General features: G+C 49.1%; 1 protein-coding gene across 1 annotated transcript in view; it reads right to left on the bottom strand.

Moving 5' to 3' along the window:
• The window catches only part of LOC119003581 (acid-sensing ion channel 2-like), an 873668-nt gene that overhangs the window by 118 nt on the left and 847442 nt on the right, over positions 1-26108 (bottom strand). Inside the window, exons 2-3 of the mRNA XM_037070037.1 lie at positions 17911-18061; positions 19-146 (exon numbers count right to left, since the gene is read on the bottom strand). Coding sequence (XP_036925932.1) covers positions 19-146; positions 17911-18061 — 279 coding nt within the window. The remainder of the gene's footprint in view (positions 1-18; positions 147-17910; positions 18062-26108) is intronic.

The raw sequence follows: 26108 nt of genomic DNA, 5'->3' as shown, positions 1-26108 counted from the left end.
CAGAACCCAGGAACTTACCCTCTGCTCCTGTGTGGCCACGAAAGTCTGGAACCCGGGAGCCACCCCAAAGCCCAGCTCTTGGATGAAAGGTGGCTCAGACTGACTGTGGATCTGAACTTTCACTCCTGCTTCGAACGTTGTTTCCTCTGAAAGAACAAAGGCGGATAGAGCCATGGGTCAGAGACGACGGATGCTATGGAGTCCTGGGACTGAAAAGCTCAAGGGGACATAGAGAGGCCGAGTCATGGGCAGAATAAAAGCCCTCAAAGTCGTCTACCTCCTTACCCCTGGAAACCGTCCACATGTTACCTTCCAGGGCAAAGGGACATTGCAGATATGATGAAGTTAGGGATCTCACGGTGGGAGAATACCCTGACTATCCACGTTTTCCAATGTAACCACAAGGGTCCTTGTAAGAGGGAGGAAGGAGGATCACAGTCAGAGAGAGGATGGAAACATGTTATGCCACTGGCTTTGAAAACAGAGGAAGGAGCCACAGGCCAAGGGATACAGGCAGCTTCTGGAAGCTGGAAAAGGCAAGGGAGTGGGTTTCCCTAGAACCTCCTGCTGACACATAGATTTTAGCCCACTGAAACCCATCATGACTTCTGGCCCCCACAACTGTGAGATAATCAGTCTATACTGTGTGAAGTCTCTCCATTGGTGGTGATTTGTTTCAGTGGCAATCAGAAACTAATTCAGGTCAGTTAGGCCAACACCTGACTATGGAATGGGATTACGATGTGAATCAGGCCCCTTTATTTTATAGTCAAACTTGCCTGCTGGGCTGTGAGCTGAAGGTGAGGAGACCAGGAGGAGGAAAACGCGATGAGACAGCAGCAGACATAGAAATACAGGGCCCGCCCGTGTTTTATACCACGCATCTGCCTGTGCCTCGGAGCCGAAGGGGCTGGGCCACTAAACAAGAAGCTTCTGCCTTTTTTTCTTTGGCAGGAAAGACGGCCCCTGGCAGTGGGAGGTGGCAGGGGTGGTAGAGTCTGGCTCACCTGTACGTTGGTGCTCAAAATTGGTGGAGAATGAAGCAAGGGGAAAGCCTTTAATGGGCTCCTTCTCTGTCTTAATGTTTCCAAACAGCCTGCAGAGTAAGTTTCCTAAAATGCAAACCTGTGCAACTCTCTCCTGTGTTTATAAGGAACCCAGTCCTCTTAACCTGCTCCTGCTCCAGCCTTGCTCTGGGCAACCTTCTGCTTTGTGGCACCAGGTGGTGCAAGCCTCCAGGGCTGCCCATATTGGTTGTTACTGGTCCTCACTTGGCACAGATGCACCCAGATCTCCTTTTGCCTGGAGGTCTTTCTACCTTGTCCACCTGTCCATCTCCCTACTCATCACTGGTCATTGAAGGTTTAGCTCCCAGCCCCACTCCGAGCAACTCCTTCACTTGTTCGGTCGAATTCTTCACCTAGGCCTGACATGCCTCTGCCACACCAGGTAATAATCTTATATTTGATGACTGTGTGTCCACAGGCTGGGGCATCCTGAGGCCAAGATCTGGGCTTTCTCTCTGGATTTCAAAGATCCTATATAGAACAGGCATCCACCAGGTAGTCAGGAATGCGTGAATGATTTGTTACTCAAACCTTGCTCACTTATTAATGGGCAAGGTCAAAGTAGAGTCCAAACCAAGGAGTGTCCTAAAAGGAGAGAGTGAAGAGAGGGTAGGCAAGAGAAGGTGGGGGAGGGGATTGAGGTCAGAGGTCAGGAAGGGTGGGAGACATGTGTCCGCACTGGAGCCATAGCTTAGGGGCAGAGTTTTGGAACATGAACTAACGCTGGCACAGAAAAGAAGGGTGGGGAAGGAAGGGCTAGGTCAGGCAGACGGGCAGGATCCACAAACCGCATGGGGACCAGTGACCAAAGCAGGGAAAGGCGCGTGGAGCTGGGTGAGACTTCCGAGGTGGGGGAACATGCAAAGAAAGGTTTAGGAGGCAGACAGGGTCAGGCAGGGCTTTCATAGTCTAGACGAGGAGTGCAGTGGCAGACACAAGGGCTAGGAGAAAGGGACCCTCTGGCTCCCATTCTGTGTCTCTGGTCAGGGAGAGAATACCAGGCAATCCACAAGCACACCCCCCTTCCCTCCGCAGTCACCTGTTCCTCCATGGCTTTATGCAGATCACAGGGTCCAAACTCCTGTCCACCTGTCCCTCCTTGTATATATACCTGTGGTTTTGTGTCCCTCTCTCCTGCCCAGTGCCTCAGAGGACAGAGTGCCCATTCCAGTTCATTCCAGTGCCCACTGCCTCTCCCAGGGCCTGGCCCACAGGTTGATTGGGAGGGGGGCTGTGGAGAGGGAGGATGGGCAGGAGGACAAGGGTGAGCGGTCAGCTTTCTGGGGCTGTGTTTCCTGAAATCTGCCCAAAAGCTGGGATTGAGGAGAGGTGGAGGAACCCCAAGAACGGGCTCTCAGTTGGGAACAGAGTGAACGTGTCACGACGTTTAGGATTACTGGATGCCAGTGCTCGGGTGAACTGAACGCACATTCAGAGGCATTCAGAGCGGGAGAGGTGCCAAGGCTTGTTTCCACAGCCAGCTGAGGCTGGGCGCCTGCTAGAGCCCCGAGCTCGGGAAACCTTAGAGCCAGTGAGACAGGCTCAAAGCGAGGCTCCTACAGCTCACAGGGAGGCGAACAAAGGAAGCCTTTCTGTCCGAAATGCTGCGTGCCTGTGTCAGTGAGCACTTCCAAGGCTACTCAGACTCGGCGAGGGTTCACAAGGGGAGTTGATTCAGAAGCAGCAGGTGCTGGGGCAGAGTAAAATCCTGAGGTGGTTTCCCATCTTTACAAACATCCAGTGACCAGTGGGCATGGGTGGAGAAGGGGGATGGGTAAAAGGTAAATGTCTTCTGCTCTCTTCAGACCTGCACTGCCCAGTGGAACTTTCTGGGGAGATGGAATGTTCTATGATGTGTGCTATTCAACATGGCAGCCACGCGAAATAGGATTAGTGCAGCCGAGGCACTGAAATTTTAATTAATTAACTAATTAATTCCCCCTAGCTTTACTGAGGCATAATTGACAAAATTGTAAGATATTTAAAGTGGACAACGTGATGATCTGAGATCTGTATACATTGAAAAATAATTTCTTCCACTTAATTAACACATCCATCACCTTGCACATTCACCTTTCCTTTGCTTGCTTTATTAGTTTATTTGAATTTAATTTTAATTCATTAACTTCAATTGAAATAGCCACATGTGGGCAGCACAGCTGTAGAATGTCAGCTGTGAGCAAACCCCAGCCCTCTCAGACCAGGGCGTGAGAAGGACTCCGCTGCCCTGCTTTCCTAAGCAGCTGCCCCTCTGGGTCTCTTGCCAGGAGGCCCTGGGTGATTCGGGTGGGGTTCTGAGCAGCAGAATGCATGGTCCACCCAGGACGGCAGTCCTATATCGTCTCTGGCTTTGGCCGAAGTGCCACTTACACTTACAACACCGGGTAGAGTTTGTCTCTCTTCCTTCACAGAACTGCCCTTGGCTGCCCTTGGCTGAGAGTCAACAACAGCCCCCCTTATGTCCTTGTTCCATACCCACCCTCAGTTTCCCCATTTTCTGGACGAGGTGTGTTATCACTGTATATATGAAGACTCAGTTTAAGAGCTGAAGTTATCAAACATAGGTGTTCGAGCCAAAGGCTCAGGCTATGCACCTCTGAGCCTCTCTAACTAGGATGAGATTGGAATCACCTACACAAAACAACAGCAGCAGCCATAACAATAACAATAGCTGGGACCACCCACACGACTTTTAAGTCCCAGTGCAATATGAAAATATGGGGCCCCTTACTAAAGAAGCATTGAGTTTTAACACAGCAATAACAGCACATTAAGCCCTTCTGAGCACGGGGGACCACACAGGCCACACATCCAGTAGGCTGGCCTTGGAGATAACCCAGATTGGTGCTGGCAGAACTATTCACATTCTCACAGTCCTCTCACCACTAAATGATTCAGCACTGAGCTGCTTCAAAGGGTGCAGGTCCCTAGTGCAGTGAAGACTTGTTTACATATCAGGAATAGCAGGATTCAAAGCCCCAGAGAGCAAGAGAGAGCGAGAAAGCAGAGAACGGACAAGTTACTACACACCCAGTGTTGGGAACCCTTGTTAATTGGGACCAAGCTGAAACCCAGACAGCTTAGCATGAAAGATGATGTGGAATCAGGAGGAGGGTAGCAGAGCATGCTCAACCTGCAGAGGCTGAATCTCTTTCATTTTTCAGGAGCGTGGCCACGGTAGTGCCAGGTGGGGGTCTACCTGCGGAACATTTTCTGCTCGTGCAGAGAGGATTTGGGGGCTCCGCAGGAGGAGACAGAGAGCGATGGGTAGAATGTGTAATGAGGCAGGGAAAGTACATTGCAATAAAAGAAGCTTAAATCTTTAATCTTTGCAAATTACAGGAAACATGCAGAGGAAATAAACACAGGAGAGAGAAGTAGGAAGGGAAGCTGCTCTCAAAATCCAGAGAAATTTTCTAGGCTAAGGCAGCGTTGGGCTGATACAAAGCAATTTCATGTTGGACGAGTCTGACTTTGTAACGGTGGCTGGGAAAGCCAGCTTGGAAGGAGAGGGTGGAAGGGATGCCAGCTGCATGGTGGGGGGTTATCTCAGTCCATGACGGCTTCTGCTTGTCCGACCCCTGGCCACTCCCCGTCACTGTGCTCTCTCCCTGGAAGCTGCCCTGGTCGATACTGCACTGATGGGCTCCTGTGCCCTCCGCTTTTGATAGGATCCAGCCAATGGTGGCCCAGGTAGGAAACCAGGGGCCAGAGAAGGGTCAGGGTGGATCTTCAGTCCCTCAACTTTATTTGCTGGGTCATGACAGGTTAGCAGCATGCATCCTTAAAGACCACAGCTCTGGGTTGGGAAACCAGGGGGAACTCTTTTTACTGCCTCCTATCTGGGTTCTGGTACCAGCTTGTTCCTCTCTTTCCCTTGGGGTGGTTCTCCCTGCTACTGGGCCCGGGACACACCACCATCCCATATTGCCTTTCCTCAGCCTTGTCCACACCTTTGTCAACAGTCCTTCATGAATAGTTTTCCTTGTATTGCCCTGTATCTGGCAGCTGTTGATTTCCTGTTTGGGTCCTGATTGGTCGAGTCCCCAGTCAGGGACTCCTGAGAGACAGCAGGAGGCCCCTATCTGACACCATTCACTGAAGGACAGCCATTATGTTTGAGCAGCTTTAGGGATGGGACCTCACTACCTGCAGGGATAGCCACGGTTTTCAGAGTTCATCCTTCATTCAGTGGAGAATTGCCTGCTTATAGATTTCATCCCTGCTCCTAAAATCCCTCCTTCCACTTGACAGCCCTCCAAGGACCTGAGGTACATACTGTGACCAATAGAGTCCTCTGTGTCCATGCTAACCTCCCCCACTAGAGCTGACCAGTGTGTCTGCATCGCTGGAGGCCTCCAGGGACACATTCAACTGGGCCAGGCTTCCATGGGGTGGGGCTCAGGACCCTCTCCTCATCTCCCCCAGGACAGCCAATTGCCTTTAAGTTCCCAGGGGCCCACCTCCCACACTGGGTGGGGTCAAGGTGGGCGTACCTTTGGCACGCAAAGATGGCGTAGCTCTTTCTCCAAGGAGTGAGCCAGGCATTCTGAGGCAGTAGCAATGCAGGCCCGTTCTCCCTTCCATCTGGTTGACCCATACCAGCTTCACTGTCACCACCTCCTAGAAGCCTTCCCTCCTGGGTGTCCCCACACCTGGTATTTACCATTTCACAGTTAGTTGTAACTTTCTCTCCGCTAAGACTGAGAGACTCCCTGGGGACAGAGTCGATGTTTTATTTAGGTTTATATGCATAATGCCTGGCATTCAGTAGGCCCTCAATCAGTAAGTGCTGTTGGAGGGAACAAAACTGCATGGCTGACTTCTGAGACTCACAGAATCCTCCTCTCTGCCCCTGGTTGTATAGATGAGCAATAATGATTCTGAGAAGGTGACAGATTTGTATGGGTCCCACAGTGAGTTTTTGGCCAAGTGGGGTCCACGTCATGACAGCGCAGGACCCTTTGTCACATCCTGAAGCAGCAGACAGTAATAGGCTCATGTGTGGCTGGGTAGGGACTTGAGACCAGAGCTCACAGGGGCTGAGCAGGGATAACAAAGCCTGCCTGTGACGGCCCCCTAAAGGGACACAGTGGGTGTTACTGTCTAGTGTGACTGCTCTCTACCTGGTCTCTGCTGATCAGGAAATCACAGTGGCTCATCCACTGGGGAGCTGTTTGCTGAGATGAGACCTGTCCTTGGGGCCTCACTGTTCCCCATGATTAGGGAGACAGGCCTAGAGTGTCTATTCCATATTGCAGGCAGGGGAGGGCCTGGGCCTATCCATCACTGGGCCATTCTCCCATCCCCAAGTGCCTTCTCAGGCTGCCACTAATGACTCACTGCTGTGGCACAGAAATTTCCTGGGGACTGAAAAGTGTGTGTGTATGTATGAGAGGGAGAAGGAGGGAGAGGGAGCGAGGGAGAGTGAGGGGGAGAGGGAGGGGGAGAGGGAGGGGGAGGGAGAGAGAAACAGGGAGGGAGAAGAGACAGTAAAGGAGAGGCCCAGGGTCTGTGATTAATGGATGCACAGAATTTTGGAGCTAGGAGAGCCCTTGAAACTTTTAAAACCCAACTAACTTTCCATCTTTCAGGTGAGAAAATTGAGACTCACAGAGAAGATGGTACCTACTGGCCCCATGACAGGTGGTGGCTTAGTAAAGCCCAAGAACCCGGTCCCTTGATTCCTGATCCTCCTTTGCCCTTTGCCAGTTGACCAGAAGAAACAGTGGTCCCAGGTGACAAGCCCATAAGTTTCTAAGCTGGACAGGAATAAAGGGGGAAGAATAATTTAATTTGTATTCGGTTTGGCCGCCTACCTTCTCTCATCTCAGAGTTGAGTGGAAAGCTCACTGAGCATGCGGCAGTGACAATGACAGGGACTGAGGTCCCAGCTCTAGCTCTTGAGAGTCCTGCCAAATGCTGTTTGGGTGGACAACCAGGGATGCCACCTTGGCCCTTCATGCTCTCTTGACTCTCACAGAGAAACCCAAGCAGGCTGAGGTGGGGCTGTGAGGAGAGGAGCAAGGGAGCAGTACATCAGGAAGCGTGGGCTCCAGGTCTGACTCACAGCCCCACTGCTTAATAGCAGTGTGACTTCGGGTAATTTATATTGCCTCTCCGAGCCTTAGTTTTCTCCTTGCTAAATGAAGGGGGTGCTGATCTCTCTGGTTGTTTTCAGCTCTGAAATTCTATGAGCTGGGGACCAAGTACAAGTCTCCTAACTTCACTGCATCTGACTCGAACTTCCTGAAAAATAGATTTAGTAACAAAAGATATAGCCATTCCACACTCACATCAAGCCAGAAGAGTCCGATTTTTCTACAGACAACCAAAGAATCCATAAATTGCTACTTAGCTAAAATCGTGTGATGTATGTATTGTCCTCTGTGTCCGACCTTCCCCTGGTAGACAGGCCCAGTCGAGCGGTGTGCCCAGGTAAGAAAACCCACACCCAGCACAGAGATGCACACGCTCATACTTGAGTGCCCATGGATGACATTTAGAGGCTAGGCAAGCTTCTGGAGGAATTAAAATCAGCGTTCATCCCCAGGCTGGATGGAATGCAATTACGTCCTTTCAGGGCAGCATCAGGATCCCGCAGAGTATTCACACCAACAGCTCCTGACCCAGCAGATGTTATCGAGTGGCCACCAGAGTTTGGTGGGGGCTGCAAACCCCAGGCCCCTCCTGCAGAGCCTCCGAACACACAAGCATTTGAAAGACCCCCCAGACACGCTGCAGCAAACACATGTTATATTGAGTGTCACCCAAAGCAACCCTTTCCCCCACTTTTTCTGTTTTCCTTTTTAAGGAACACTAGCTCTTGGTGGAAAGAGCCGAGGACCAAATCAGAAGATAGGGACTGACTTCCAAGTTTGGATACTTTTTTAGCCCTGAGATCATGGGAAAGTCATTTGGCCTCTCAGAGACTTGCTTGCCACATCTGTTAGTTAAACGGGTTGATCTGTTAAATGGTAGATCTGCTCTGTCTATGTCATAGGACCGTGCGCACGAGGACCAGAGGATAGCATGCAGGCGATGCACCTTCTGTGCTGTAGAGTGATGCACCCGTGCTGGGGAAGGAGATGGTTAATGTTAGGTCTTAGATATGCAACAGAGAAGAATGGCTACACTTAACATATCCCTGGTAAATAGAATATTTACAAAACATGCATTAGTGAAGGCACCCTGTAGGGAGTTGGGGCTGATCTCATTACAAAAAGATTTATTCCAGGGATTCTTCAAATGAGTTTTCCTAGTGCATTCAGGCTCAGAGATTATAAATCATTTGCTAAGAAGGCTGCTAAGTCTGGGTGGGCGACTGGCACGCAGGAGATACCACCCTTGAAAAGCCATCGGGAGTGCCATGTCTTTGAAATTGTAGGGGAAGTTGGTGGATGATGAAGATTCTATTCATAGAAATTCTGTTTACACCCACTGGTGCAGGAAGTTAGGTACGACCAGATTGCTGAACAGATCACGTACATAGATTGCGATGAGGTTATAGAATTCAAAATCATTCAAAGCATTACGGAATTCATAGCAACTTCTTGTGACTATTTTCTCAATCAATGAATATAAAAAAGCATGATGGTGCTCATGTGGGGGTGATGTCTGAGAAATACCTGGATGTTAAAATGTCATCCTCCTATTTCTGAAGGGCGGGGGACTGTGGTCCAGCTCAGAGCTTCTCACATCGGAGTGTGAGGCCCCTGGGCATCATCGGTTACGATGCAGAGTTTTCTACCCTTTGGGCAGGACATCTCTACGTGTTAGCAGAACATACCAGGCTTGTGGTGACCTGATCTCTGACCGCCTCTGCAGCCCCAGGTCCCATCCCTAGATCCAGCTCCTGCAGGACACCCCAGGGTGTTCTTGGCCTTTGCTCCCGATTGCCCTCCCTCTCCATGGCCTCTCACCTGCCGGGACCCACACCCCCTCTCACTCCCACATACCACCTAGCCACCTGAGACGAAGACCAAAGGTCATTTCCCCTCCGAAGCCTCCTCTGAGGTACCCTTTTCCTCCTTTGTAGAACCTGTTGTCCCCTCCTTTGTGCTCCGTCTCTCCTCTTCTGTCACAGCACTTGATGACATTTGTTTACATGTCCCTGACCAGACCGTGACTGCCTTGTCATTCCGTAGGCATTTTACATAAAGGCTGTTGGATCAGTAAACGTCCATGTACCACATAAATGGAGCTTCAAGATGATCCCTACTTAAAAGCCTGGACTGGGCCTTTTCATCACTATCTCTGTGTGCCTGGCACACAGTCGGTGCTCTTGGCGATTTACCGACTAGGCAGACATGAACTCTGGGGTGGCCCTGTTTCATCCACCCCCCCGATGTTCACCTCAGAGCACTGGATGCCCTGCTGGGAATTTTAATGAGGGCACATCTATGTTCTGCTCAGCACTTAATAGGTCTTCTTGGGATGATAAAAGGCTGGCTTCTTCCGCTGACTTATGGCATCGTTTCTCCAGGCACCTGTAGGAATCCTCCATCCGGCACAAAGGCCACCCTGAGAGTGGGCTCGGAATCCCAGCTGCCTGCCGCCTGTCCTTGTGCTCAGGATTCTCCGGTTCAGGCCAGAGCCTGCAGCTGTACTTCTGGGGAGGTCCTTGTCACCTGGCACCACGGCCAGAGGTTTTCCCCGGGAGCAGAGTTGTTGCAGAAACCATAGCAACCGCCTGCATCCACTCCTGCCGTGTCCCATTTATGATGGGGAATAGGAGATGTGCTATCCTCCATCATTTGCTCAGGCCTTCCAGCGACATGGAAAATTCATGATTATTTTAAATTTAATTTTTCTTTTTATCAAATCAATATATGTGCATAATTTAAAGAGCCAAATGGTATTACAAGACTGCCAATGAAAAACAGCAGTTTGTTGCTCCCCTCTCGCCTCTCCCCGAGCCGCACCCCTCGGAGACGGCTCCTCTCAACGGCGTCAGCTGTCTCTTCTGGTGCTTCCTTTCCTATGTTCACAGGCACCAACCGCTTGGGTTATTTATTGGTTTCTAAAATTTTTAGATTTCCTCTACTGAATTCCTACTGTGGAGATGAGGATGTCGCTTCTTACAGGAAGCGTCTCATCAACCTTGCTTTCCTTTCCCCCTCCCGTCCACAGTTCTGTGGCATTTTGTCCGAGCCAGGGTCCAGCTTTCACATAATTAGGACTGTGACCATCTCCCAGCCTTATAGGATATTCTGTTTTTTTATTTCTTTCTTGAGAAACTATTTTGTTCTTACTGTTTTTTCCCCCTCTTTTTTGTTGGTTTATTTGGTCGGCCAGGTTACTTATCACAGAAATGGCAAAGAAAGAAGTCAAATTCACAGAAACAAAGAATCAAAAAGTGGTTGTCAGGGTCTGGGAGAAATCAGAAAGCAGGGAGAAGCTGTTAAAAGGGTGCAAACTGCCCCGGCTGGTGTAGCTCAGTGGATTGAGTGTGGGCCTGCGAACCACATGATCACGGTTCCGTTCCCAGTCAGGGCACATGTCTGGGTTGCAGGCCAGTTCCCAGTAAGGGGACACACCAGAGGCAACCATACATTGATGTTTCTCTCCTTCTCTCCTTCCCTTCCCCTCTAAGGATAAATAAATTTAAAAAAAAAAGGGTGCACACTTTCAGTTATGAGATGGACAAGGTCAGAGGATCTAATGTAAAACATGGTGACTAGAGTTGATAACACTGTTTTGCATAAATAAAATTTGCCAAGAGGGTAGAACTTACATGTTCTCATCGAAAAAATATTTTTGAATATATTTAAATATATTTGAATATTGGAATATATTTGAAACCGAATTCTACCTTCACACTTCATTTGTAGCTTGCTGGATATAGAATCCTATCTTATATCATTAAGGAAATGGCAATCAAAACAATGAGATACAACCTCACACCAGTCAGAGTGTCTATCACCAAAAAGTCAACAAGGAACGTGTTGGAGAGGATGTAGAGAGAAGGGAACCCTTGTCCCCTGGTGGTGGGACTTCAGACTGGTGCAGCCGCTGTGGAAAGCAGTAATGAGGTTTCTCAAAAAACTAAAGATTGATCTACCATACGGCCCAACAATTGCACTTCTGGCTACTTAGCCAAAGAAAACAAAAGTCTAATTGGAAATATGTTTGCCCCCTGACGTTCATGGCAGCATTATTTACAATAGCCTAGACATGAAAGCAAGCTGGGTGTCCTTTGATAGATGGATGGAGAAAGCAGATATGGTACATATATACAGTGAAATATCACTCAGCAATAAAAAGCAATGAAACCTTGCCATTTGCGACACCATGGATGGACTTAGAGAGCATTAGGCTAAGTGACATAGTCAAACAGGGAAAGGCACTTATATGTGGAATCTAAAAAAAGAAAACAAATGAACAAACAGACTCATATGAACAGAGATCAAAGGGATGGTGGTCAGAGGGGAGGCAGGTAGGGGAATGGGTGAAAAGGTGAAGGTGGGTAATACTGTGATAAGTTTCCATGGTAACAGATGACTACTAGAATTAAAAGGGGTGACCACATTGTAAGGTGTAAGAATGCTGGATCACTATGTTGTACATCTGAAACTAATATTACTAATATAATATTATACACTACCAACTATATTTAAATTATAAAAAGAATTCTGTTCTAGGAAAAAATGTCTTCCCCCCACAATCTGAAAGCATTGTAGCATTGCTTCCGTCTTCAACTCTGTCTGTCAGGAGGTCCCAGGCTATTCTGATTCTAGATCCTCAGTGTATCACTTGTTTTTTCTCTTTGAAACTTTTTAGGTTTTCTGTTTATCTCTGTTAGCCTGAATTTCAAGGATGTGTCTTGGTCTGACTGTTTTTGCTGTTTATTGCACACAGGACTTGGTGAATTCTTTTTTTTTTAAAGATTTTATTTATTTATCTTTAGAGAGGAAGGGAAGGAGAGAAATATCAATGTATAGTTGCCTCTCATGCGTCCCCTGCTGGGAACTGGCCTGCAACCCAGGCATGTGCCCTGACTGGGAATCAAACCCCGATCGTGTGGTTCGCAGGCTCGCGCTCAATCCATTGAGCTACACCAGCCAGGGCAATTCTTTTGATATGAAAAATCACGTGCTTTAGTTTGGAATTTTTCTTACATTATTTCTTTGGCAACATCCTTTTCTTCGTTTCCCCATTTTATTATTCTAGAACTCCTAATAGTAGGATGATGGACTTCCTGGATTTGCTCTGTTATTTTCATATTTTTTCCCTCTCCCATTTTCCATCTGTTTGTCTTTTTGTTTTACTTTTCAAAATATTTCCTCAATTTCAATCCTTCTATGAGTTTGAAAAATGTTTGCAATCATGTTTTTAATTTCCAGTTTTTAGAACTTCTCTGACTGTTACTTTTTAATAGCATCTTATTTCAATAGCTTGTGTTTATGGATGCAGTGCCATCTCTTATCTCCTGAGAATTTTAATTAAAACAGTTTGATGTTTCTTTCTGTTCCCTGCACTTATTTATTTATTTTATTTATCAAACACTTATGCAGTGCCTAATATTATTAAGGCACTTTTCTAAGTACTTCACAAATATTAACTCATTTCAATCTCCCTTACAGAGTAGATAATAATGTCATTGCCATTTTACAGGTTTGGGAACTGGAGCCCAGAGAAGCTCAGTAACTTGCCCAAGGTTACACAGCTGGTAGATCGTATAGCTGGGATTTGAACCCAGGGTCTAGAGCTTGTGCCATTCACCACTATCTCTATTTCCCTCCAAGTTTCTTTCTTGTTTGGTTGGTTTTAGTTTCTTTCCTGTCAGTAGCTTCCCTTAAATGCCTGGCTTTTTGGCTGTTTAGTCATAGTTGAGAGAAACTTAGAGGCTGCACATGTTCCTTATGTGTGGGAGGACTTGCCAAGAGCCTTCACTCTGGAGCGACCCAACCAGGCCGTTTTGTTTGGGGACTCCTCACTGTCACTGTGTGCGGGCCTTTGCTCCGGAGCTTGTATCTCCAGAGGTCTGTGTAGCGGTAAGGTGGATTAGCCTGCATGCAGGTCTCACTGCTCGGTAAGCAGAGTTTCCCCTCATCTCCCTGTTTTCTGTACAGCACCTCACCCGTGCCCTTGGCTTTGCCTGGTTTGCCCCAGCCCAGAGCCCATCTGTTTCGATTATGTTTTCAGCTGCAGGTGGAAAGGTATTTGTCTGACTACTCTGGGCCATGGGAGGATACCTGGGGGACTTACCAGCTCCTTTTATAGGCTTTTAACTAATCCTCCCCATTTAACTCCACCTCTCATCTCTATCTTCAGCAGAACCTGATGCCTTCAACCCCTTATTCTTTCTTGAGCTTCTGCGGTGAGAACTGTTTGGCTTTAGGTGGCTTCCCAGTGCAGACCCTCATCTTTCAGCCTCGTCTGCTGTGCTGAGTCAGCTAGCATCTATTTGGTTTCCATCTTTAAAAGTTTACAGATACCTACTATTGTCTTCTCTCCAGTCTACTTTGTCCTTAAAAAAATAAATCCTTCATTGCCCTTTAGGTGTGGCCGGGGAGGGAAGCCTCCATAAACACTCATGGTCAACCCACCATGCCCCCGAATGTCCAGGCTGTCCTCTTCCCTGAGGCTCTGGAGCTCAGAGGACAGGTCTGTGCTGCTTTCAGCATCCCCGCGCGGAAGAGGGGGAACAGTGTTTGGTGTTGGTCACTGTGACATACACAGACACAGAACCATGCTACTCAATTTTCATCCCAATAATGTCAGTCCCTGCTGGAGCCTTAGGGTTGCCCTTAGGGAATATCCCGCAGTTGGCCATAGTGAACGTGGAAAAATCAAACTGGGATCCCCGTCTCCAGTTCAACTGGAGTAGCTCTGCCTTCATCTGTTTTATATATTGGCACTGTGCCGAAGCTTTTGTTATATAAGATTCTGCTATTGCAAAAAAAAAAAAAAACCAGAAAAAAATAGAAAAGGACATAACAGACCTATCATTATATGCCATTCTCTCTTCAAAGATGTCACCTGAACCTTTCCCCCCCTGAGCTATTTTTATGGTAGTGCCTTTACAATCACATTTTGAACATTAAAGGAATGTGGTAAAAGGAGAATGGCCTTGGGGTTCACAAGTGGGTTTTTAGTTTGGTTTCACTGCTTAACCTGGGGTGTGTTCTTAGGAAGCTCACGCAGCCTCTCGGGCTCCAGTTTCTCTATCTTTCAATGGGGATTATAATCCTTGTTAGCAGGGTAACTGGGAGGATTCTTGGGATAGAATGTTTGTGGCACACAGTAGCTCATTAACATCAGTGTCTTCCTCATCCTGGCCCCATCGGTGCACACAGCAATTTTTTTCTCTCTTGACAAATATATCAACAAACATTTATTAACCTGGTATATATGTATGTAAGTAAGCCAGACATCCAAGTTCCCTAACCTCTTGGAGCCTATGTTTTAGTAAAAGGGGATAGACAGGAAAAAACCGGTAAGTAAGTTGCATGGAATACTTGAAGAGGACACATGTCACAGAGAAAAGGACAAGCAGAGCAGATAGGAGAGGGGCGGAGTGGGGTGGGCGCAATTTTAAATGAGGTGGTCAAGGGAGGCCTCACTGAGCAATGACTTGATGGAGGGACACAGTTAGCCACGTGAGTCTAAGTGAAGAGGATTCTGGGAGGAGGGAGTGAAGAATTCGGATGCCCTAAAGTGACAGTGTTCTTGGAGTGTCCCAGAAGCCACAGGGAAGCCAGTGTGGCTATAGCCACGTAAACAAGAGGATGGAACTGGAAGTGATGAGGCAGAGGGGACTACCAAGGGGGCGGATATACATTCTTTTAGAGCATAGACTCTCCAAGTAATTCCTTTGTTTAAACAGATGGCATCAAATTCATTTTTTAAAATACTAGGATTTGGAGAAACCAAGGAGATAATATTTGATAAGAATGTTGTTTGGCATTGGGATGAATGAAGGGTAGAGGGAGATGAGGAAGGGAGGGTCCTATTTGAGCCTATTTATCCAGAAATTGAGTTTATTAAAGAGCTCCTTGTATACCAGCTCTGGTTTCCTCAGATGTAACTCACCCTCTCCCCTCACCCCGGTCTCTACCTCCCTCAGCATCGCCATTCATGAGACAGTCTCTTGGGAACTCCTTCCGGCTGCCATCTCCCCAGCCTCCTTAGGGCTCTCACAGCCCTCCATGAACTCACTCCTTGGTCAGTGATTGGTCCAGGGGCGGGCGCCTGACTGACCTGGGCCAATGACTCTCTCCCTTGTGTGTGTGTTTTAAATAGGGGATTGGTTCAGTAAGAGACTCAGAACAGTCTCTCGCTGGTGGTAGGATGTGTAAAATATAAAACTACTTGGAACCATGTGTGAAAAAAAATACATGTGTGAAAACAGCCTGTCTCCAGTGAGACAGAATGAAGGGATGCAGAGAGAGGAGAGGCCAGAGAAGCAGAGTGCGAGGGGCCTGAGCCCTCTGTTGCAGTTGTTTCTGGAGCTGCGTCCTTGCCCTCCTGCTGTTCGGTTGTTGAACCTTGTCTTGGATTCCAGGCAATATGATTCCTTTTATGCCTAAGCCTGTTTGAATCCTGTTTCTCTCATGCGCAACTGAGATCACCCACTGCCTGTTTCTTTTTTTCTCTTTGAAGTTTCTCAGAGGCATCTACACAGATTTTCATTTTTAACAACCTCCCACCTGCCTTCAGCTTAATTTCCTTTAGAAAATGCTGGCCATGACATCTGCGCTTCTACAGTCTAGGACAGCTTTTCTGTCCTTTTTCTGTCTTGTGAGCTTCTCCACGAGAAAGAAGGCTTGCACTCAGAGGCCTCTGGGAGATAAATGCTCGTGCAATATTCGTATCTTGGAGGATGCATGACGTAGCATATTAAAGACTTCCTGCAATGAATAAATGTGTTTAACTTATCTAATCAGAGTTTCCCAGGTTTTTTTTTTTATTCCTAGAACATGTAACATCCCCAAATCCTGACATCCACAGGGCACCTTTGTGAACATACTGGCCAGGTCCATGTGTGACTGAGCCTGTCATCAGTGACACACTTCCAGGGTGCTCCCTGCACAAGGATGTTCGGCTGAGGGGACATCCTAGTGTGGGGCACAGTCAGCCCAGTCTCCAAAGACTCCTTTTTAATTTCCTCATTGCTCTCCTTTCCCACAGGCGGTTCAATAAGCAGATATGTTCTGGTGTTTATAAGGCAGGGTCTCCCTTTGGACCAAGATTCAGCTCCCAAGACCCAGGGTTATCTACAGGCCCCCGTGGTCACAGGACACAGGCTGACCCTGGGAGGTTCTGGAGAACCAGGCCCTGCTGGCCAACATGCAGGGAAGCCAGAGCCTGGCAGTAACCCAAACGTTTGCCCATTTCCTAGAGAGGAGGGGCACTGAATTTAGAAAAGTGGGTTGGAGGCAGCAAGTGTCTCGTTAGTAGCAAGCAGCAGATGGGGCTCAGAGGGTCTGGAGGGTGAGGTGCGCAGCCAGAAGGCATTGCCGGAAGGGTGCGTGTGATGAAGGAGCAGGAGAACTCCCCGTAAGGTCAGGCAAGTGGCTACACTGCCACTCTCGGACAGGCTGTGCAAGTGAGATGTGCTGGGAGGAAGGGAGAGAGTGGTGGTGGGGAGAGAGCTTGCACTTTGCAGTCAGTCACCCCTGGGGTAGAACCCTTTGCTGCCTCAGAAACCTGAAAGGCCCGGTCATGGATAGGGCTGGGCCTCACAATGGGAAGGACTGGCTGCAGGAAGTGGGGGCTGGGCTGCTCAGCCTCCATCCACTGCTCTCCACCCCCCACCTCCAACCTGAGGGCTCAGGGTCTCCCTCCTGCTTGAACCTTCTCTTCTCTCTACCCCCCTGCCCCATGTGGCCTCTCCTCGGGTCCATCCCTTGAGCCCCGTCACCACTCCTAACCTTATGCCCAGAACACAGCATTAGTCTTATTTGGTCTCTTTTGCATTCATGGTCCCACTCTTGGGCACCTCTTTACTTTTTCCACCTGGTAGAATTCTGGAGGCTGCCAACATCCTGGGCTTACTGGCTACATCACTCCATCTCTGCTTCTGCCTTCACACTGCTGTCTCCTCCGTCTGACCTTCTTGTGCTCCTCCCATGAGAACCCATCTGTATAATGCAGGATAACCTCTAGGCCCCACTGAAATGGCCCATGCACTATGATGTTTTCCCTGAACTTTCCTTCTCTTGCCGCCAGGTGGAGGTCACTGTCCCTCCTCATGTGTCTTCTCCTCCAGGTGATAGCCAAGGACTCCATCTTTTTTAGCTTAAGGTCCTTACTCTGGTGTAATGAATTATCTGTTGAATAATTAAATGAATAAATGAATGCAGGAAATAAGCTTTAAAGCCCGTACACACCTGGGCCCCCAGGGGCTCACACAGGCATGGTGTCGGGTCCCTGAGTGTCTACCCTTTGGCTTTCCAACATTGCACAGCCCCTCCCCCTTCCCCCAGCAAGAAGACCCTGCTTTCCTTTCCACTGGGCCTCCTAGCTGGGTTGGGATATTCGATATGGCTGGGAGAAGAAGGGGCTGGTCCATCCTTTCGTCTCCTGAAATCGAGCCAGTCACCTGCCCAACCATGCTTGTTGCTTCAAACCTTTCTCCATGCCTCCTCCCAACCCCTCTCCTCACCCTGCCTGCCTTCCCTTTCTAATATCCCCATCGTCTGCCCCTCTCTCATCTGGTGAAATCCAAGGAAACTCATCCCAGCCCATGCCAGGAACATCCTTATCATTCATCAGCACGCCGCCACCCCGTGCTTCACAGGGTGGGCCAAGACAGCTCACGGGAGGCAAACCAGCCTGTCAAAGTCCTGCACCCCTCCGCCACCACCCACTGCCCAGGTCCGTGTGCCCGGCTCACCTGTCTCTCCCCAGATGGGCAGGTACTCATCTTGCTGAATGTCCAGCATGATCTCCAGCCCGTTGCCTGTCCCTCCCTTGACCGTGGTGAGCAGAGGTTTGCCATCCTCGCCTGAGTTAAACATGTAACACTTCCCATATTTTGTAAACACCTGGAGGAGAGAAGAGAGAGAGAGAGAGAGAGAGAGAAGGACATGGGTGACTTCAGACTGGGCTCTGGAGATTGAAGAGACCCCAGAAATCCGACTTCAAGCCAAAGTCCCCACAACCCATCACAATCAACCCCTCTCAGGGACCAATGATTCCTCACCCTGGCTAAGGGCCTGACTTTTGCCCAGTGGCGCTTTGGCATCAAAGAACAAATCTGGACACCATTAAGGATTTGTTGCAGTAGGATCTGGTCTTTTCTCCCTCTGTGTGCTCCCTCTGTCCATGCCCAAGTCTCAAACATTGTTAGTAAGCTCTTGACGCTCCAAACTGCACCTCTGGCCCCAAGATCTTTTCTGGGCTCCAGACACGCTGATCCCAATGCCTAATAAGCATGACCTTGGGGGTAACACAGACCAGACCCTTGACACTCAGAATGTCCCCATGGGAACAAGTCTTCTTCAGGCCTCCCATCCTCCAGATGGTTCTCTCACATTCTGGCTCCAGGAAATAGCATCACTACCTGAGAAGGGGCTCAAGCCACACCCTCAGAGTGGCCGTCCAGGCTTCCTCTTCCTCACCCTCACATCCAATTAACCAGCAAGGCCTGTCAACACTGTCTGTACAACTCTCTTTCACTTTTCCTTTTGCTTTCTGCATTGCTGTAGCTTAGAACCTTGTCGTAGCCAGTCCTTTCTTGCCTGGGCGGCTGCAGGTTCCCAGCTGGGCTCCTGGATTCCAGACGACCTTCTCTAGCCCACCCTTTAAGTTAACTGGGGTTCGCTCTTTCCGAAATGCAAACCCGATCTTGTTAATCCCGTGCTTAAAATCCACCAGGGCTCGTCATGCCCCTGAGGCTAAAATCCAGGCCCTCCACACCCAGCCTTCTTCGATGCCTCCACCTACCCAAGCTACTGTTTCCCACCTGAATCCTTGGAACTCCACTAGGAAATCCACCTTTGTGGGCTCAGGAACTACACCTCCTGAGGTATTTATCCCTAGTGGCTAGCACAGTGCCTGGCACACGGGGGTGCTCCAGAAATATGCATTGAATGAATGAATGAGTGAGTGAGTGAGTGAGTGGCTGGGTGGGTGGAGCCAGATCAAACACCTTGCAGCGTCCCCAGATGTGCCCTGTTGGTTGCACACTTGTAGCTTCCTATTTGCTGCTGCCGCTGCCTGGAACTCCTCTCCTTTCTCTTTCTGCCTGAACAACCTCCGGCTCTGCCTGGGCAACCTCCAGCTGTTCTCCAAGACTGGATCAATGCACTGCCTGCTCCAGGAGGCCTTCCTGAAGCCCTGGATCAAGTTTAGTTTACTGCCTCCTCACTGTTCCTCTTATTCCTTCACCGTGGCAGCTATCACATGCTACAGAGTGGTTTGCTCCTACATCTCTCCTGAACTTGACTCTGCCTTTCATGTCTGAATCCACACCCTTAGTACCTTGCCTGGCACATAGTAGGTGCTTAGCCCACTTTTGCGTGATGAACGCATAATGACAAAGAAAAGATGTGATGGTGCGGGAAAAGCCCAGGGCAAGGAATCCAGAGATCTTTGTCCAAGTTTGATGTTGCCGCTTATTAGATGTCTGACTTAAGGTGAACTAAATAAACCCACTGAGCCTCAGTTTTTCCACCTACAACAAGGCGGTTCTAGTCCTTGCCTTAGCTACTTTTCAAGGTTATTGAGAAAATCAACTGAGGTAATACATGCAAAAGTGCTTTGAAACTATAAAAGCTTTCTCCAAATGCTGTGGTTATTATGATTACATAACTGCTTTGGAACCTCGAGTGGAAGTCAAATTACATCTGGCAAAATTGGCTGGAAGAGAGTCAGGCCAACTGCATTGGATTCCTGCAGCCAGTGAAATTTGGGCCCGGGCTGCCTCCCTGACCACGCTCCATGGCGCTGTCCTCTCCTGACTGTGGAAGCCGCATGGACACACTCTGGTTTCCCGTCCTTCAGTTCGGGGGCAGGTAAGTAGCAGGTACGAGTGCTGGAGGCTGCTCTTCTCATGCAGATCTTGATGGCTGGATGGAAGGATGTAAGAGCGGCCTGTACCGTGTGCCGGGCCCTCTGTTAGATGCTTACCGATGCTGCCTCATTTAACCCTTACAACTGTGATCACGGGTGGCTGATCCCGCTCCCCTTGTGCAGATGAGGAAGCCGAGGCCCAGAAAGGTTAAGTGACTCATCTAAGGTCACACAGCTCTTACGCAGAGAAGCTGGAATTCAAATCCATGTCTGTCTGATTCTAACACACGTGCTCTTTCTGGGGGTGCTGTCCTGATTCTGTGTCATTGGGATGTTTCTGCGCCACATACTCTCCTTTTCTGCCTCGCTTTTTCTATCAGCCAATCAATATTCATATGCACATGTTCAACTATGGGCAAAGGTTTGGGGATTTCAAAGAAGAATGAGCCCTACTCCCTGCTTTCACATTCTGTAGGAAGCGTCAGCAAAACAACAGATTCTGCATTTTCCCCCATTGTACAAAATGGCTCCGAGTCCCTGGCACCTATTTCAAAACAGACAAGCCCTACTCTTTCAGCTTCGTGGTGGAGACAGCTGGTACATGATTTTTCAAAGAACGGAGCTTCATCATCACCATTGTATATAGTCACTGAACTTGGCTGATGAACTTGGCCCCCAAGGCGGCCTCTGTAATGAACAGATGATGGAATTTCATAGGTAGCACACCCAATGCAAGGGGCTGAGCACATCTGGAGTGCTCCAGTAGAGGGTTCTCTTTGTAAACCCACCAAGTAACTTTTTTTGGTTCAGAAATTGTTTGTATGGTTAATTTTTCTATCTATATAAAGAGATTTATAAGTAAAAGTACTTTTCGGCATAGCCCTAGATCATTGCAAATTCTAGGCCTCTCTCCCACCCCCTCCATTTGGTACTTGAACTTGAGAATATTGGGCTGGGGTCAGAACATGTTGTCTAGTCCTGGAGTCAGCTGTGACCCCAGCCCTGCCACAACCATGCTGTGTGGCTCTGATAGAGCAATTGACTCACTCTGTGCCTCTGAAGGTGACGACAAGGCACGGGAACTGACGGGGGACTTGGAGGTCATTTCCTCCTCCCACCTGACTTCATAGGAAAGGAAATAGAAACCTGGAAGAGAGGAAGTGACTTGCTCATGGCTAGGCAGCAAGAATGTATCCATTTGGGACATGGACTCCTAGTTCAACCTGTTCCTTCCTTTATACTAGCCTCCCTCAGTTTCCCCACTTATAAGAGGAGATGGAGGATCTAGAGCATTGTTAACTTCAGCGGATCCCTAAGTGTCTGCTCTGTGCAGGCGCTGGGCTGGCAGCATTGGAACCTTGTGAATCAAAGTCTTTCCCTGTTGAGAAGGGAGCAGACAGGCCCTTGGGAGTGTAGAGACTTGGTTCCCGTCCCTGATGATCCCTTACAGGCCTGGTCCTCATCCTAAGCCCTGGTGGCAGCTCCTTCAGGTGGCTCTGTCAGCCCCACCTTTCCTGCTCCCTTCCCATGGGGATAGGTGCTGGGGCAAATGTGCTAAGTTACCACGTATGAACTGATGCAGATCAGAGCTTGGTGAGGGGTGGTGGCAACCAGAGTGGCAGGGAAGGGAACTGGAGGGTGACTGCAGCCGTGTCTGAGAGATGGCCAAGTCACAGTCTATAAGAGCCAAGTTCTTTTTTTTTTTTCTTTCAGAGACAGGGGAAGGGAGGGAGAAAGAGAGGGAGAGAAACATCAGTGTGTGGTTGTCTCTTGCATGCTCCCTACTAGGGAACTGGCCTGCAACCCAGGCATGTGCCCTGACTGGGAATGAGTCACACCCGCCAGGGCTATAAGAGCAAAGTTCTTTATCAAGTCAGAACCACCATTAAGACGCCTGACCTTGTTCTGTGGCTTCCCGGTGCATTTAAGACGAAGTCCCAAATCTTCACTGGGCTTCCATGGCTCAGCTGGGCCTCCTTTCCTTCCCTCTCCCATACCAAACACACTGGCCTCTTCAGCTCCTGAAATGTGCAGCACGCTCTTTCCCCTACAGGACCTTTCTACATACTGTTTCTTCTGCCTAGAATGTTCTCCCTATACCCTTTGCCTGGCCAACTTGTGCTCCAGCCTTGGCTTCAATGCCACATCCCCACAGGCCTCTCTTCACCACCCCACCCCCTGCTCCCAGCCTCCATTTAAACTGGGAGTCCTTGCGATTCAACCTCGCACCCCTGCTTTTCTCTTCTGTGGTGCAGATCGACGTATGCAACTAGCTGATTGGTTGGTCCTGTCTTACACTAAACTGGAAGCCCCAAGAAAGCAGAGACTGTGTCTGTTTTGTTGAATGAACACACGAATGGGCTCTAAGGTGCTGCTGCTCACACCCCCTTGCCCACCTCTGGGAGGCGCCCTGTGGTGCTGGCCAGCCAGCCTGACCTGATTCTGGTGGGAGTTCAGGCCGCCACCTGTCCTATTCCTCTTGCATCCCTTTCTCGGCCGTGGCCTTCTCACCTTCTCACTTAATTGTGCCGAAGCATTTTTGCTTGCTTCTCTGTCAAGGTATTAGAGGAAATAACCCTGTCAGGAACGAAGACAGTTCATCTTCGTAGGAGCAGGAGAAGGGGCTCAGACACAGCAGGGCACCCTCGGCTGGCCGCCTGCCCGCGCCCCACGGAGCTGCGGCTCCGCCTGGCTTTTTAGAGAGGATTATTTTCCTCTGCACTCCACATCAAAAGCCTGAGGGCTATTTACATACAGTGAGGTTTTGCTACAAACTTGGGCTAAGACTCAGCTCTCCTTCCCCGCTTCGGGGCATGATGATGTGCTTCAAATTTATGCCTTATCGCACCCAGTCAGAAAACAATTCATTTAAGTCCAGACTGTTAGGTGGAGCTCGCTGCTTCTTCAAACCTGCCATTCTCCCCAGCGCTTCTCTGCTCTCCAGGTAGGTGTGCTGGCAACCCCACTGCAACCGGCAGGGCTGGATCTGCAAGGCTGCCGAGAGTCTAGAATTGCCCTTGGTGGGATTGATGTGTAAGAATTAATGGTGCACGCTTCAAACCTGGATCTCCAGGAGTGATGCGGGATCTGGAGGTAAAAATGGGGCATGAAGGTCATCTTCCTTGCTAACATTTTGCATCACAGTTTAGAGACGGCATCTGCTTCAACTACTCAATGGCCCCATGAAATTAGAGTGAAAGAAACAGATAATTCCTGAGTCTCTACTTTTTCTTACATGCAAATTGGGCAAGATAATCTTGCTGTGTGCTTGTAGGGCCCAAATGTGAGCAGGAAAGTTGATTTGTTTGCAAGATCACATGAATATCTTTACTAGTTATGAATCCACAGTGGTGGGGGTGGGGCTAAGGTAGTTACTATGTCTCTCTTTTTCAGCACAGGACAGGTAAGCATTTTGGGTGAGCAGGGAGGTTGGAGGCGAACTAAAGAGTGAGGAGTATTGAGGGGTCCTGTCTCTTTACATCTGCACAACAGCAAGCTCATCTTGAAGTAGTTAGAGGCCTTGAAAACCACCAGGTGCCACTGATTGCTTGTTTCCTGATGATGGCAAGCCTGTTGCTAGAAGCCCACAAAGTTCTGTAGGAGAGGGAGATGCTGTGATGCCTACAACCCGTTGTGAAAATCTAGATTTAAATTCCAACAACTGCATTGTGTCCTGCTATTGGCACAGGGAATAGACACCACCAGTCTGAAGTGGGCACATTCTAAATCAGAGAAACACGGGCGTGGGCACAGGGGGAGGGTCCCACTGCCCTCCAGGAGCTCTTAGTGGAGCTCTGAAGTCACCAGCTGCCTTTGCTGCCCTCCCTGGGGTGGCATTCGCTTTACATGTGCTGCCACTAATTTCTGCAATGGCCCCGTCAGGTTATCATCCCCCCCCATTGTACAGGTAAGAAAACTGAGTCCCAGAGTGGCTGAGCCAGGTCACGGAGCTGGTAAGTGGGGCATCCAGAGAAATCAAATCTTCACCTAACTCTAAAGCCCGGGCTCCTCACCTGCTGTCCCTTGTAGCTGCAGCTCACACCCACACCCCTTCCCAACCAGCTCTCTTCCTGGCAGGTGGGCTTGCTGTTTTGCTAACACTCCAGCTCTCTCACTTGGTAGTCGGGGAGGCATGTCTCACAGTCAGGGAATCCTGGGAGAACGCAGGCACAAAAATGTTATTGCCCAAACACCTCTTTTGCCCGTGGAGAGTCTAAGACCCCGAGAGGTGAAGTGATCTGCCCTAGATCACACAGCTGGTGTGGGGGCAGAGTTGAGATCTGACCCGGGTCTGATGACTCGGGTCTATGTTCTTCCTCCAAAGCCTTCTGTTGGCACGTGCCACGGGCTGGGGGTAATGGCCAGGCCCCTCTCCCCAGGGCACTGCATCCAGGAATGAGAGAAAGATCGGCAACTGCTCCTGGCCCAGATGCGGCATCCGGGCTCAGCGTGACCTGTTGGGGTGACCTGCCGTATGGGGTCCCAGAAATGCGAAATGGAGCCCTTGCTGGGAAGGTTAGGAAAGGCTGGTACTCACAAAGACAGTTTTCTGGTCCAATCAATAGTGCAACCAACACTTCTACACCACGTATCTATTTAAGAAAATAAATTACATATAAGCTCCCTTAAGGACCGCTGAAATACCCACTTACCAGCACACAGCTGGGCCTGCAAGCCTCAAACCTTGAAAGCCATTCATTAATTCTGACCTTGTGGGCTTCTCCTAGGCAGTGGGGTTCTTGTCTCTTCTTGCTTACTTCCCTTGAAGGGAATGAAATTGTACTGCTCTAAAATGCCTCTAAAATCAACACCCTCCTCCCCCTGGTTGATTGAGCTTTCTTCTTATTGAGTTACTAAAATTTCTCATTAGGCTGTTTGCAAAATAATATGCATGTCAAAGCCAACCACTTAGTTTCATTTGTTTGCTTTTTCTCTAACTCCTCAAACACATTTCATACAACTGGGAAGTGAGAACGTCTGTCAAAAGGGTTACCAGGCGTCCACTAGACAACATGAATCTGCCTTTTTGTTTTCTGAAGTTGCAATTACTATGCCTGAAAATTAAAAGCAGCAGAGAGGTGTGTGTGTAAGGAGCCATTGACAGCCAGCTCTTTGATGGTGAAGATCATATCATTAAAATACCTGTCCGTTCAATCATCCATTCCTGCGCCAGGAGTTGTTGACCACCTACTGTGTTCCGAGGCCCGTTGCATGCCTGCGCCTCACAAAGCTCCCCAAAATAAAATTAAAAGCACAATCTCTACAAACAACCATAAAAGCACCTCCATGTGGGCGGGTGCTGTCCTGGGAAAGGAGATGAGAGACCCCCAGGGGCACTTGTCCCTTCCTGTCCACCAGGGGCCCCATCTCTCTCAGGACATTGTTCATACCACGCTCCCTAGAGGCTACTTTTCAGGAGGGAAAGGGAAGAACGAGGGATTATTGAGCATTGACCATGAATTGGTTCATACACTAGTTCACACACCTTCTATCTTTCAAGACCCATCAATGTAGATGTTAGTCTCCCCAATTTACAGATGTGGAAACTGAGGCTCTTAAAGGCTAAATGCCTTGTCCAAGTTTCTACAGCCAGGAGTAGTTCTCCTGACATTCCCATTTGTATTTGGGCTGTTAGAAGAAGGCTTATCATTACCCGAATGTAGGACACAGAAACGGGACCCTCGTCCTCCATGCCGTTGTACCCATCTGCTGGGATGTGACATTTCTGTGCCAGTTTCCCTGAGGGGCCCCTCTGGTCTCTTCTCTCCAAGCCTGAAGTGCAGCCCAGGCCTTCTCTGCTGGGCAGCTGTCGAGACAGCTTCAGAGGGAGAAGGAGGAGGTGTGTGAGTGCAATGTGGAAGAAAAGAGCAGCGAGTGACTGAAACTCTGTCAGCTGGGAAAATAGCACCAAAGCTACGAGTAATTCTGCGTGTTTGCCTTCAGTTCAAACATTTTGCGAGCAAAGGCTCTTTTGGAGGACGGCTCACGGAGTCAGAGGGAGAGCTGAAGGCGTTCCAGGTGGCATTCATCTGGAAAGTTGTTCAAAAGGCCAGACCTCCGCTGATGGATTGCTCCTGA

Source organism: Sturnira hondurensis, unplaced genomic scaffold (assembly GCF_014824575.4).
Source record: "Sturnira hondurensis isolate 20B ecotype Veracruz unplaced genomic scaffold, ASM1482457v3 Scaffold0018728, whole genome shotgun sequence".
Classification (NCBI taxonomy): domain Eukaryota; kingdom Metazoa; phylum Chordata; class Mammalia; order Chiroptera; family Phyllostomidae; genus Sturnira; species Sturnira hondurensis.
The sequence above is the reverse complement of the archived record's forward strand: the minus strand, read 5'-3'. Positions and strand labels throughout refer to the sequence as shown.